This window comes from Xylocopa sonorina, unplaced genomic scaffold (genome assembly GCF_050948175.1).
Source record: "Xylocopa sonorina isolate GNS202 unplaced genomic scaffold, iyXylSono1_principal scaffold0051, whole genome shotgun sequence".
NCBI lineage: Eukaryota > Metazoa > Arthropoda > Insecta > Hymenoptera > Apidae > Xylocopa > Xylocopa sonorina.
Genome location: NW_027490122.1, coordinates 373,984 through 388,665, shown reverse-complemented (window position 1 = coordinate 388,665; position 14,682 = coordinate 373,984). Strand labels below are relative to the sequence as shown.

The 14,682-nt window shown below is 40.7% G+C and overlaps 1 protein-coding gene across 1 annotated transcript; it reads right to left on the bottom strand.

Annotated features, from left to right (window-relative positions):
* Positions 1-2,673: 2,673 nt before the first annotated feature.
* On the bottom strand, positions 2,674-3,495 carry LOC143432188 (uncharacterized). Its single transcript, XM_076908952.1, has one exon. The coding sequence runs from the start codon at positions 3,493-3,495 to the stop codon at positions 2,674-2,676; it is 822 nt and encodes a 273-aa protein (XP_076765067.1).
* Between the last annotated feature and the right edge of the window lie 11,187 nt (positions 3,496-14,682).

The window sequence follows — 14,682 nt, the reverse complement described above, 5'->3', positions numbered from 1 at the left end:
CGAAAAGCTCGCCAGGCAGTCGCAGGCCGTTGCCATATAACATCTCCGCTGCCGACGCACTCAAGTCCTCCTTGTAAGCTGACCGAATACCGAGCAAAACAATAGGTAAAATTTCTACCCAGTCTTCGGTCTCGTGGCATTTTATTGCAGCCTTCAACTGACGATGAAAACGCTCCACCATGCCGTTTGCTTGCGGGTGGTAAGCTGTCGTTCGTAAGTGAGTAGCACCAATTGAACGTGCTAGCTCTTTAAATAAACCAGATTCGAATTGGCGTCCCTGGTCAGTGGTTATTCTCAAGGGAACGCCAAATCGAGAAATCCAAATGTGTATGAGTCCCGTAGCGACAGTCTGTGCGTCAATGTCGGTAATGGGCATGACTTCCGGCCAGCGAGAGAAACGGTCGACACATGTCAGGCAATACCTATAACCCTTGGAAGAAGGTAAAGGCCCTACGATGTCGACGTGTACATGGTCAAATCGACCGGAATCTTTAAAATCGACCGTAGGGGTTGTAACGTGCCTGGTGACCTTCGCTCGCTGACACGGTATGCAATGCTTCGTCCATGTCCTGCAGTCTTTGTTCATAGACGGCCAGACGTAGCGATCGGCTACAAGTCGTTGGCTCGCCCGTACTCCCGGGTGGGCAAGACCGTGAAGGGCTTCAAAAACGGCCCGTCGCAAGGATGCGGGTACATACGGCCTAATAGACGCGTTGGACGTGTCACAATATAGTGCAGCATTGCACACGGGGAAATTAATTTTCTTTAAATCCAACGAATAGGGATTGGAAAGTAAAATATCCTTCAGCTCCTGATCCTGTTCCTGAGCTTGCTCGATAGTTTTGTAATCAGGGGCTGAAGTTAACGTCTCGATACGCGACAACACGTCTGCTACGTTATTATCCGTACCTTTAACGTGCCGTATGTCAGTAGTAAACTGACTTATAAAATCCAAGTATCGAAATTGTCGTGGCGAACATTTTTCCAATTTTTGTCGAAATGCGAATGTTAGCGGCTTGTGGTCAGTGTAGATTGTAAAATTTCGTCCTTCTACTAGGTGTCTGAATCGCTTGATCGCGGCATAAATACTTAAAAGCTCGCGGTCATAAGCGCTGTATTTTCGCTGAGGTGCGGAAAGGGCTTTCGTGAAAAATGCCAATGGCTGCCACGCGTCATTCGCGAACTGTTGGAGGACTGCGCCGACAGCATAGTCGGACGCGTCCACCATAATGTTTATTGGCGCACCTGGAATCGGATGCGCCAACATCGAGGCCTCGGCTAGGCCCTTTTTTATACTCTGGAAAGCCTTTTCCGCAGATTCAGTCCATGGTACCGGCGCGTTGCCTTTTTTCGCGCCCTTTAAGAGATCATTTAGGGGTTGAATGATCCGTGCGGCGCTCCGTATAAAACGACGATAAAAATTTACCATGCCTAGAAACTTCCGCAGAACTCTAATAGTTGCGGGCTTCGGGAAATTCGCGACGGCTTCTACCTTTTCGGGTAAAGGTTTAATTCCGTCGCGGGTAACGGTAAAGCCGAGGAATGTAATGTCCTCGACCCCGAAAACGCACTTAGCCGCGTTGATCACTATTCCATGTTCTGATAGGCGATTAAATAAAATTCGGAGATGTTCCTTATGCTCGGTTTCGTTTTCCGACGCAATAAGGAAATCATCAATGTACGCGAAGACGAAATCGAGTCCGCGAGTAATTTGGTCTACGAAGCGCTGGCAAGTTTGAGCCGCGTTCCGCAGACCGAACGGCATAAAAATAAATTCGAAAAGCCCAAAAGGAGTGGCTATAGCCGTTTTTTCTATGTCACCCGGCGCGACGGGTATCTGGTTATATGCGCGAACTAAGTCTATTTTGCTAAATATAGTCTTGCCGTGCAGGCTTTGCGCGAAATCCTCGATATGTGGAGGTGCATACCTGTCGGGTACTGTACGCGCGTTTAAGACCCGGTAGTCCCCACAAGGACGTATCGTGTTGCCGTCCTTCTTTGGCACCAGGTGCAGTGGTGATGCCCAGGGACTCTTCGAGGGCCGGATAACGCCTTGCCGGAGCAGCAGGTCAATTTCGGCCTTGGCTACTTGCATCCGATCCGGGGCGAGGCGACGTGGCTTGCTGTAGACAGGCGGTCCTGGCGTTGTCTCGATGTGATGTTGTATTGTGTGCTTAACCTCTTCGGGGCCAAAAACAGGTGGCCTGGTGAGGTTTGGGTATTCAGCCAAAAGTTTATGGTATGCTGAATCCCCTATAACAGTTTTCACCGAACCTGCACCACTGCGCACAGTTACACCACACGTATATAAGTTTGTGGTCTTGTCAATTAAACGTCTATTCCGCGGATCCACTAACAGGTTATAATATGCCAGGAAATCTACACCAATAATTGGTGTTTCGACGTCTGCCACTACGAAACGCCACACGAAATCACGGCGTAAAGAAAAATTTAATTTTAAAACGACCGTACCGTACGTCGCGATGGGGGTGCCGTTGGCCGCATGCAAGGAATAGTCTGCTTGCGGTGGCTTTCTCTGCACTCGCGAACGCGGAAATACGCATAGATCTGCGCCGGTGTCTACTAAAAATCGAACGCGCGTATCTCGGTCCGTTATGAAAATGCGGCGGGCCATGGGACCGTCAAGCTCAACCGCGTTCGCACCTGACGGTTCTACTCGTTTCCCGGCTTCGGACCGGCCCATTTGCATGGCGGGATGCAGCGGGCCGCACGCTCGGCATGCCGATAATGGTACCAGCAGAGTGGTTTCTGCTTGTCGCGGCTTTTGCTGCGAGGCCGATTTCCTCGCCTATCGCGAGAAACCGAGCGCCTTCGAGGCCGTTCGCGATCATTTAACAACGCCTCTAACCGCGCACTCATTTTGTTTAGTTCGTCGCGTAGGGTATCTATCTCCGACGATTGAGAGGTAGCAGCAACCCTTTCTCTTGCTACTGGAATTTCGTGGACCCGGTCCGCTATTTCTGCCAGCTTAGCCCCGTCCTTGTCGGATGTGGCGGCTAAGACCAGCTGCATCTTCGTGGGGAGCCGGTTTTTCCACATCTCCACTAAGAATTCTTCATTGACGGCGGAACCGACTAACTCTTTTAGCCGCCGCCAAAATTGTGTAGGCGTACGGTCGCCCATTTCTTCGGCCTCCAACAATTTTCGGACTCGGGTAGTATCCGAGTCGGAAAGGCGTTTAATTAATTCGGCCTTGATTGTGTCATATTTCTTCGCGGCCGGTGGGTTGCAAATGATGTCCTCTACTTCTTCAGCGTGTTTACCTTCCAATTGTGCCACAACGTACCCGAACTTCGTCTCATCTTTGGTAATTCGCGCTATCGCGAATTGTGCCTCCAGCTGGTGGAACCAAAGGGCTACCTTCTGGGGCCAAAAGGCGGGTACCTTAATCGGAGCTGCTGCGAGATTAATTACCTCCCTACTTCCTTCCGCCAAGGAAGCGTCAACCATGGTGGAATTGAAGGCGTCCTCCATGTTAATGTATATAATAATTTCACCGAATGTTCAAGAAAAAAAAACTGATAACTACCACTCACTCACGCGTTCCCGTTTTTATATGTAAATCACGTCGGGGTCACCAATTTGGGAAACCCGTGGGTGTGGTTGAATGATACTCCGAAGTGTATAACACAATAATTTATTTCAACAAAGATTCAACGCTAAGAGTCAACGCTAGAGACGCTAGGTACGTAGCTTCAAGCTCACGCTAAACACACTGAGCTTGAGGGCTCCTTTCCCTCACATTTTATCTGCTTGTCACCCCCTCATTTCGATGCCGAAAAGGAGGGGGCACGTTCGCAGAAAATCATCTTCAACCCTCGAAGACGAAGAGAAAGTTTGGAGTCAAACATATGTTTAATGTCTCCAGTCTCTTCGCTTCGAGGGTTAAGTGTGCTCTTCCGCCCTGCGCCACGGGGTGCAAAGGCGACTACGGTGGTCGCCACAGTAGCAATAGAGTTCTAATGCTACTTAAATCGCGATATCGCATCTCATTTATATGTTTCGTGATAAGATATAATATTTATCGCGAAGTGTCATGTATACCTCGTATTCACTTCAAAAGAATGTAAGTGCGACACTTCCATGCTAGGAAATAGCGTTTGCTGATGTCTCCGCATCGATGCCATAGAGTTCTAATGCTTCTTAAAACGCGATATCGCATCTCTCTTCTATGTTTCATGATAAGTTATAATATTGATTCCAAAGTGTCATGTAAACCTCGAATTCGCTTCAAAAGAATGTAAGTGCGACTATTGCTTGCTTGGAAATAGCGTTTGCAGATGTCTACGTATCGTAGCAATAGAATTCTAATGCTTCTCAAAACGCGATATCGCATCTTATTTCTATGTTTCCTGATAAGATATAATATTCATTGCGAAGTGTCATGTATACCTCGTATTCACTTCAAAAGAATGTAAGCGCGACACTTCCATGCTAGGAAATAGCGTCTGCAGATGTGTCCGCATCGAGGCCATAGAGTTCTAATGCTTCTTAAAACGCGATACCGCATCTCTCTTCTATGTTTCATGATAAGATATAATATTCATTGCGATGTGTCATGTATACCTCGTATTCTCTCCAAACGAATGTAAATGCGACACTTCCTTGCTAGGAAATGGCGTTCTCAGATGTCTACCTATCGTAGCAATAGAGTTCTAATGCTACTTAAATCGCGATATCGCATCCCATTTCTATGTTTCGTGATAAGATATAATATTCTTTGCGAAGTGTCGTGTACACCTCGTATTCACTTCAAACAAATGAAAATGCGACTATTGCTTGCTAGGAATTAGCGTTTGCAGATGTCTACGTATCGTAGCAATAGAGTTCTAATGCTACTTAAAACGCGATATCGCATCCCATTTCTATGTTTCGTGATAAGATATAATATTCTCTGCGATGTGTTATGTATACCTCGTATTCACTTCAAAAGAATGTAAATGCGACTATTGCTTGCTAGGAGATAGCGTTTGCAGATGCCTACGCATCGTAGCAATAGATTTCTAATGCGATATCTCGTTCTAAGAAGCACTAGAATTCTATTGCTTCGATACGTAGACATCTGCAAACGCTATTTCCTAGAAAGGAATTGTCGCATTTACATTCTTTACATGTGAATACGATGAATACATGACACTTCGCAATGAATATTATATCTTGTCATGAAACATAGAAATGAGTTGCGATATCCCGTTTTAAGAAGTAATGAACTCTATTTCTTCGGTACGCAGACATCTGCAAACGCTATTTCCTAGCAAGGAAGTGTCGCATTTACATTCTTTTGAAGTGAATACGAGGTATAAGTGACACTTCGCAATGAATAATAGATCTTATCATGAAACATAGAAATGAGATGCGATATCTTGTTTTAAGAAGCTTTAGAACTCTGTGGCTTCGATACGTAGACATTTGCAAACGCTATTGCATAGCAAGGAAGTGTCGCATTTACATTCTTTAGATGTAAATACGAGGAATACATGACACTTCGCAATGAATATTATATGTTGTCATGAAACATAGAAATGAGAAGCGATACCCCGTTTTAATAGGTAATAGATCTCTATTGCTTCGGTACGGAGAGATCTGCAAACGCTATTTCCTAGGAAGGAAGTGTCGCATTTACATTCTTTACATGTGAATACGAGGTATACATGACACTTCGGAATGGATATTATATCTTATCATGAAACATAGAAATGAGATGCGATTTCGCGTTTGAAGAAGTAATAGAAGAATAATGCTTCGGTACGGAGACATCTGCAAACGCTATTTCCTAGCAAGGAAGTGTCACATTTACATTCTTTTGAAGTGAATACGAGGTGGACATGACACTTCGCAACGAATATTATATCCTATCATGAAACATAGTAATGAGATGCGATATCTCATTTTAAGAAGCATTAGAGCTCTATTGCTTCGTTACATAGACATCTACAAACGCTGTTTCCTAGCAAGAAAGTGTCGCATTTACATTCATTTGAAGTGTATGCGAGGTACACATGACACATCGCAATGAATAATATATCTTATCATGAAACATAGAACTGAGGTGCGATATCCCTTTTTTAGAAGCATTAGAACTCTATTTCATCCGTACGTAGACATCTGCAAAAGCTATTTCCTAGCAAGGAAGTGTCGCATTTACATTCATTTGAAGTGAATACGAGGTATAAGTGACACTTCGCAATGAATAATAGATCTTATCATGAAACATAGAAATGAGATGCGATATCGCGTTACAAGAAGCATTAGAACTCTATTGCTACGATACGTAGAACTCTGCAAACGTTATTTCCTAGCAAGGAAGTGTCGCATTTACATTCTTTTGAAGTGAATAGGAGTTATACATGACACTTCGCAATGAATATTATATCTTATCATGAAGCATAGAAATGAAATGCGACATCTCGTTTTGAGAAGCATTAGAACCCTATTGCTACGATACGTAGACATCTGCAAACGATGTTCACAAGGATGGGAACGTCGCATTTACATTCTTTTGAAGTGAATACGAGGTATTCATGACACTTCGCAATGAATATTATATCTTATCACGAAACATAAATGAGATGCGATATCGCGATTTAAGTTGCATTAGAACTCTATAGCTACGATACGTAGACATCTGCAAACGCTATTTCCTAGCAAGCAATAGTCGCATTTGCATTCTTTTGAAGTGAATACGAGGTATACATGACACTTCGCAATGAATATTATATCTTATCATATAACATTGAAATGAGGTGCGATATCGCGATCTAAGAAGCATTAGAACCCTATTGCTACGATACGTAGGCATCTGCAAACGCTATGCCCTAGCAAGGAATAGTCGCATTTACATTCTTTTGAAGTGAATACGAGGTATACATGACACTTCTCAATGAATATTGTATCTTATCATCAAATATAGAAGAGAGATGGGATATCGCGTTTTAAGAAACATTAGAACTCTATTGCCTCGACGCGTAGATATCTGCAGACGCTATTCCCTAGCATGGAAGTGTCGCATTTACATCCTTTTGAAGTGAATATGAGGTGTACATGACAATTCGCAATGAATATTACATCTTATCACGAAACATAGAAATGAGATGCGATATGGCGATTTAAGAAGCATTAGGACCCTTTTGCTTCGATACGTAGACATCTGCAAACGATATTCCCAAGGATGGAAACGTCGCATTTACATTGTTTTGAAGTGAATACGAGGTATACATGACACTTCGCAATGAATATTATACCTTATCACGAAATATAGAAATGAGATGCGATATCGCAATTTAAGTAGCATTAAAAATCTATTGCTACGATACGTAGACAACTGAATACGCTATATCCTAGCAAGGAAGTGTCGCATTTACATTCGTTTGGAGTGAATACGAGGTATACATGGCACTTCGCAATGAATATTTTATCTTATCATGAAGCATAGAAATGAGATGCGATATCGCGTTTTGAGGGGCACTACAACTCTATTGCTACGATACGTAGGCAGCTGCAAACGCTATTTCCTAGCAAGCAATAGTCGCATTTGCATTCTTTTGAAGTGAATACGAGGTATACATGACACTTCGCAATGAATATCATATCTTGTCATGAAACATAGAAGAGAGATGCGATATCGCGTTTTAAGAAGCATTAGAACTCTATTGCCTCGACGCGTAGAGATCTGCAGACGCTATTTCCTAGCAAGCAATAGTCGCAGTTGCATTCTTTTGAAGTGAATACGAGGAATACATGACACTTTGCAACGAATATTATATCTTATCACGAAACATATAAATGGGATGCGGTATCGCGATTTAAGTAGCATTAGAACACTATTGCTACGATACGTAGACATCTGCAAACGCTGTTTCCTAGCAAGCAGTAGACGCATTTACATTCTCTTGAAGTGAATACGAGGTATACATGACACTTCGCAATGAACATTATATCTTATCATGTAACATTGAAATGAGGTGCGATATCGCGATCTAAGAAGCATTAGAACCCTATTGCTACGATACGTATGCATCTGCAAACGCTATGCCCTAGCAGGGAATAGTCGCATTTACATTCTTTTGAAGTAAATACGAGGTATACATGACACTTCGCAATGAATATTATGTCTTATAATCAAACATAGAAGTGAGACGCGATATCGCGTTTTAAGAAGCATTAGAACTCTAAAGCCTCTACCCGTAGACATCTGCAGACGCTATTTCCTACAATGGAAGTGTCGCATTTATATTCTTTTGTAGTGAATGCGAGGTGTACATGACACTTCGCAATGAATATTTATATCTTATCACGAAACATAGAAAAGAGATGCGATATCGCGTTTTAAGAAGAATTAGAACTCTATTGCTACGATACGTAGTCATCTGCAAACGCTGCTTCCTATCGAGGAAGATTCGCATTTACATTCTTTTGAAGTGAATACGAGGTGTACATGACACTTCGCAATGAATATTATATCATATCACGAAACATAGAAATGAGATGCGATATCGCGATCTAAGAAGCATTAGAACTCTATTGCTACAATGCGTAGACATCTGAATACGCTATTTCCTAGCAAGGAAGATTCGCATTTACATTCCTTTGAAGTGAATACGATGTATACATGACACTTCGGAATGAATATTATAACTTATCACGAAATATAGAAATGAGATGCGATATCGCGATTTAAGTAGTATTGGAACTCTATTGCTACGATACGTAGACATCTGCAAACGCTATTTCCTAGCAAGGAAGATTCGCATTTACATTCTTTTGAAGTGAATACGAGGCATACAGAACACTTCGCTCTGAACATTATATCTTATCATGTAACATAGAAGTAAGATTGCGATATCGCGCATTAAGAAGCACTAGAACCCTATTGCCTCGATGCGAAGATATCTGCAAACGCTATTCCCTAGCATGGAAGTGTCGCATTTACATTCTTTTGAAGTGAATACGAGGTATACATTACACTTCGCAATGAATATTATATCTTATCACCAAACATAGAAATGAGATGCGATATCGCGTTTTAAGAAGCATTAGATCTCTATTGCCTCGACGCGTAGACATCTGCAGACGCTATTTCCTAGCAAGGAAGTGATGCATTTACATTCGTTTGGAGTGAATACGAGGTACACGTGACATTTCGCAATGAATATTATATCTTATCACGAAACATAGAAATGAAATGCGACAACTCGTTTTAAGAAGCATTAGGAATCTTTCGCTACGATAAGTAGACATCTGCAAACGATATTCCCAACGATGCAAACGTCGCATTTACATTCTTTTGAAGTGAATACGAGGTATACATGACACTTCACTATGAATATTGTATCTCATCACGAAACATATAAATGAGTCACGATATCGCGATTTAAGTAGCATTAGAACTCTATTGCTACGATACGTAGACATCTGCAAACGCTATTTCCTAGCAAGCAATAGTCGCATTTACATTCTTTTGAAGTGAATACGAGGTATACATGACACTTCGCAATGAATATTATATCTTATCATGAAACATAGAAGTGAGATGCGATATCGCGTTTTAAGAAGCATTAGAACTCTATTGCCTCGACGCCTAGACGTCTGCAGACGCTATTTCCTAGCATGGAAGTGTCGCATTTACATTGTTTTGAAGTGAATACGAGGTGTACATGACACTTCGCAATGAATATTACATCTTATCACGAAACATAGAAATGGGATGCGATATCGAGATCTAAGAAGCATTAGAATTCTATTGCTACGATATGTAGGCATCTGCAAAAGCCATTTCCTTGCAAGGAAGAGTCGCATTTACATTCTTTTGAAGTGAATACGAGGTATACATGACACTTCGCAATGAATATTATATCCTATCATGAAACATAGGAGTGAGATGCAATATCGCGTTTTAAGAAGCATTAGATCTCTACTGCCTCGACGCGTAGACATCTGCAGACGTTATTTCCTAGGATGGAGTTGTCGCATTTACATTCTTTTGAAGTGAATACGAGGTGTACATGACACTTCGCAATGAATATTACATTTTATCACGAAACATAGAAATGGGATGCGATATCGCGATTTAAGATGCATTAGAACTCTATTGCTACGATACGTAGACATCTGCAAACGCTATTTCCTAGCAAGGAATAGTCGCATTTACATTCTTTTGAAGTGAATACGAGGTATACATGACTCTTCGCAATGAATATTATATCTTATCATGAAACATAGAAGTGAGATGCGATATCGCGTTTTAAGAAGCATTAGAACTCTATTGCCTCGACGCCTAGACATCTGCAGACGCTATTTCCTAGCATGGAAGTGTCGCATTTACATTGTTTTGTAGTGAATACGAGGTGTACATGACACTTCGCAATGAATATTACATCTTATCACGAAACATAGATATGGGATGCGATATCGCGATTTAAAATGCATTAGAACTCTATTGCTACGATACGTAGACATCTGCAAACGCTATTTCCTAGCAAGCAATAGTCGCATTTACATTATTTTGAAGTGAATACAAGGTATACATGACCATTCGCAATGAATATTATATCTTATCACGAAACATAGAAATGAGATACGATATCGCGATTTAAGTAGCATTAGTACTCTATTGCTACGATACGTAGACATCTGAATACGCCATTTCCTAGCAAGGAAGTGTCGCATTTACATTCGTTTGGAGAGAATACGAGGTATACATGACACTTCGCAGTGAATATTATATCTTATCATGAAACATAGAAGAGAGATGCGATATCGCGTTCTAAGAAGCACTAGAACTCTATGGCCTCGATGCGGCGACATAAAGTGAATACAATGTATACATGACACTTCGCAATGAATATTATATCTTATCACGAAACATATAAATGAGGTGTCATATCGCGATTTAAGTAGCATTAGAACGCTATTGCTACGATACGTAGACATCTGCAAACGCTATTTCCTAGCAAGCAATAGTCGCATTTACATTCATTTGAAGTGAATACGAGGTATACATGACCATTCGCAATGAATATTATATCTTATCACGAAACATAGAAATGAGATGCGATATCGCGATTTAAGTAGCATTAGAACTCTATTGCTACGATACGTAGACATCTGAATACACTACTTCCTAGCAAGGAAGTGTCGCATTTACATTCTTTTGAAGTGTATACGAGGTGTACATGACACCTCGCAGTGAATATTATAACTTATCACGAAACATAGAAATGAGATGCGATATCGCGATCTAAGCAGCATTAGAAGTCTATTGCTACGATACGTAGGCATCTGCAAACGCTATTTCCTAGCAAGGAATAGTCGCAATTACATTCCTTTGAAGTGAATACGAGGTATACATGTCACTTCGCAATGAATATTATAACTTATCACGAAACATAGAAATGAGATGCGATATGGCGATCTAAGCAGCATTAGAACTCTATTGCTACGATACGTAGGCATCTGCAATCGCTATTTCCTAGCAAGGAGGATTCGCATTTACATTCTTTTGAAGTGAATACGAGGTATACATGACACTCCGCAATGAATATTATATCTTATCATGAAACATAGAAGTGAGATGCGATATCGCGTTTTAAGAAGCATTAGAAATCTATTGCTACGATACGTAGAGATCTGAATAAGCTATTTCCTAGCAAGGAAGTGTTGCATTTACATTCGTTTGGAGAGAATACGAGGTATACAGGACACTTCGCAATGATTATTATATCTTATCACGAAACATATAAGTGGGATGCGATATCGCGATTTAAGTAGCATTAGAACTCTATTGCTACGATACGTAGACATCTGCAAACGCTATTTCCTAGCAAGCAGTAGTCGCACTTACATTCTTTTGAAGTGAATACGAGGTATACATGACGCTTCACAATGGACATTATATCTTATCATGTAACATATAAGTGAGATGCGATATCGCGTCTTAAGAAGCATTAGAACCCTATAGCGTCGATGTGGAGATATCTGCAAACGCTATTTCCTAGCAAGCAATAGTCGCATTTAGATACTTTTGAAATAAATTCGAGGTTTACATGACACTTCGGAATGAATATTATAACTTATCTCGAAACATAAAAAGGAGATGCGATATCGCGATCTAAGAAGCATTAGAACTCTATTGCTACGATACGTAGGCATCTGCAAACGCTATTTCCTAGCAAGGAAGATTCGCATTTACATTCTTTTGAAGTGAATACGAGGTATACATGACGCTTCACAATGGACATTATATCTTATCATGTAACATATAAGTGAGATGCGATATCGCGTCTTAAGAAGCATTAGAACTCTATGGCCTCGATGCGGAGACATCTGCAAACGCTATTTCCTAGCATGGAAGTGTCGCATTTACATTCTTTTGAAGTGATTACGATGTATACATGACACTTCGCAATGAATATTATACCTTATCACGAAACATATGAATGAGGTGTCATATCGCGACTGAAATAGCATTAGAACGCTATTGCTACGATACGTAGACATCTGCAAACGCTATTTCCTAGCAAGCAATAGTCGCATTTACATTCTTTTGAAATGAATTCGAGGTTTACATGACACTTCGGAATGAAAATTATAACTTATCACGAAACATAAAAATGTGATGCGATATTGCGATCTAAGAAGCATTAGAACTCTATTGCTACGATACGTAGGCATCTGCAAACGCTATGCCCTAGCAAGGAATAGTCGCATTTACATACTTTTGATGTGAATACGAGGTATACATGACACCTCGCAATGAATATTATATCTTATAATGAAGCATAGAAATGAGATGCGATATCGCGATTTAATAAGCGTTAGAACTCTATTGCCTCGACGCGTAGACATCTGCAAGCGCTATTTCCTAGCAAGGAAGATTCGCATTTACATTCTTTTGAAGTGAATACAAGGTGTACAAGAAACATAGCAATGAATATTATATCTTATCATGATTCATAGAAATGAGATGCGATATCGCGTTTTGAGAAGCATTAGAACACTATTGCTACGAAACGTAGACATCTGCAAGCGCTATTTCCTAGCAAGGAAGATTCGCATTTACATTCTTTTGAAGTGAATACGAGGTATACATGACACTCCGCAATGAATATTATTTCTTATCATGAAACATAGAAGAGAGATGCGATATCGCGTTTTAAGAAGCATTAGAACTCTATGGCATCGATACGGAGACATCAGCAAACGCTATTTCCTAGCATGGAAGTGTCGCACTTACATTCTTTTGATGTGAATAAGAGGTGTACTTGACACTTCGCGATGAATATTATATCTTATCACGAAACATATAAATGAGATGCGATATCGAGATTTAAGTAGCATTAGAACTCTATTGCTACGATGCGTAGACATCTGAATACGCCATTTCCTAGCAAGGAAGTGTCGCATTTACATTCGTTTGGAGAGAATACGAGGTATACATGACACTTCGCAATGAATATTATATCTTATCATGAAACATAGAAGAGAGATGCGATATCGCGTTCTAAGAAGCATTAGAACTCTATGGCCTCGATGCGGCGACATGAAGTGAATACGATGTATACATGACACTTCGCAATGAATATTATATCTTATCACGAAACATATAAATGAGGTGTCATATCGCGATTTAAGTAGCATTAAAACGCTATTGCTACGATGCGGAGACATCTGCAAACGCTATTTCCTAGCAAGCAATAGTAGCATTTACATTCTTTTGAAATGAATTCGAGGTTTACATGACACTTCGGAATGAATATTATAACTTATCACGCAACATAAAAATGAGATGCGATATCGCGATCTAAGAAGCATTAGAACTCTATTGCCACGATACGTAGGCATCTGCAAACGCTATGCCCTAGCAAGGCATAGTCGCATTTACATTCTTTTGATGTGAATACGAGGTATACATGACACTTCGCAATGAATATTATATCTTATCACGAAACATAGAAATGAAATGCGACATCTCGTTTTAAGATGCATTAGGACTCTATTGCCTCAAAGCGGAGATATCTGCAAGGGCTATTTCCTAGCATGGAAATGTCGCATTTAGATTCTTTTGAAGTGAATTCGAGGTATACATGACACTTCGGAATGAATATTATAACTTATCACGAAACATAGAAATGAGATGCGATATGGCGATCTAAGCAGCATTAGAACTTTGTTGCTACGATACGTAGGCATCTGCAAACGCCATTTCCTAGCAAGGAAGATTCGCATTTACATTCGTTTGGAGTGAATGCGAGGTATACATGACACTTCGCAATGATTATTATATCTTATCACGAAACATATAAGTGGGATGCGATATCGCGATTTAAGTAGCACTAGAACTCTATTGCTACGATACGTAGACATCTGCAAACGCTATTTCCTAGCAAGCAGTAGTCGCATTTACATTCTTTTGAAGTGAATACGAGGTATACATGACGCTTCACAATGGACATTATATCTTATCATGTAACATATAAGTGAGATACGATATCGCGTCTTAAGAAGCATTAGAACCCTATAGCCTCGATGTGGAGATATCTGCAAACGCTATTTCCTAGCAAGCAATAGTCGCATTTAGATTCTTTTGAAATAAATTCGAGGTTTACATGACACTTCGGAATGAATATTATAACTTATCTCGAAACATAAAAAGGAGATGCGATG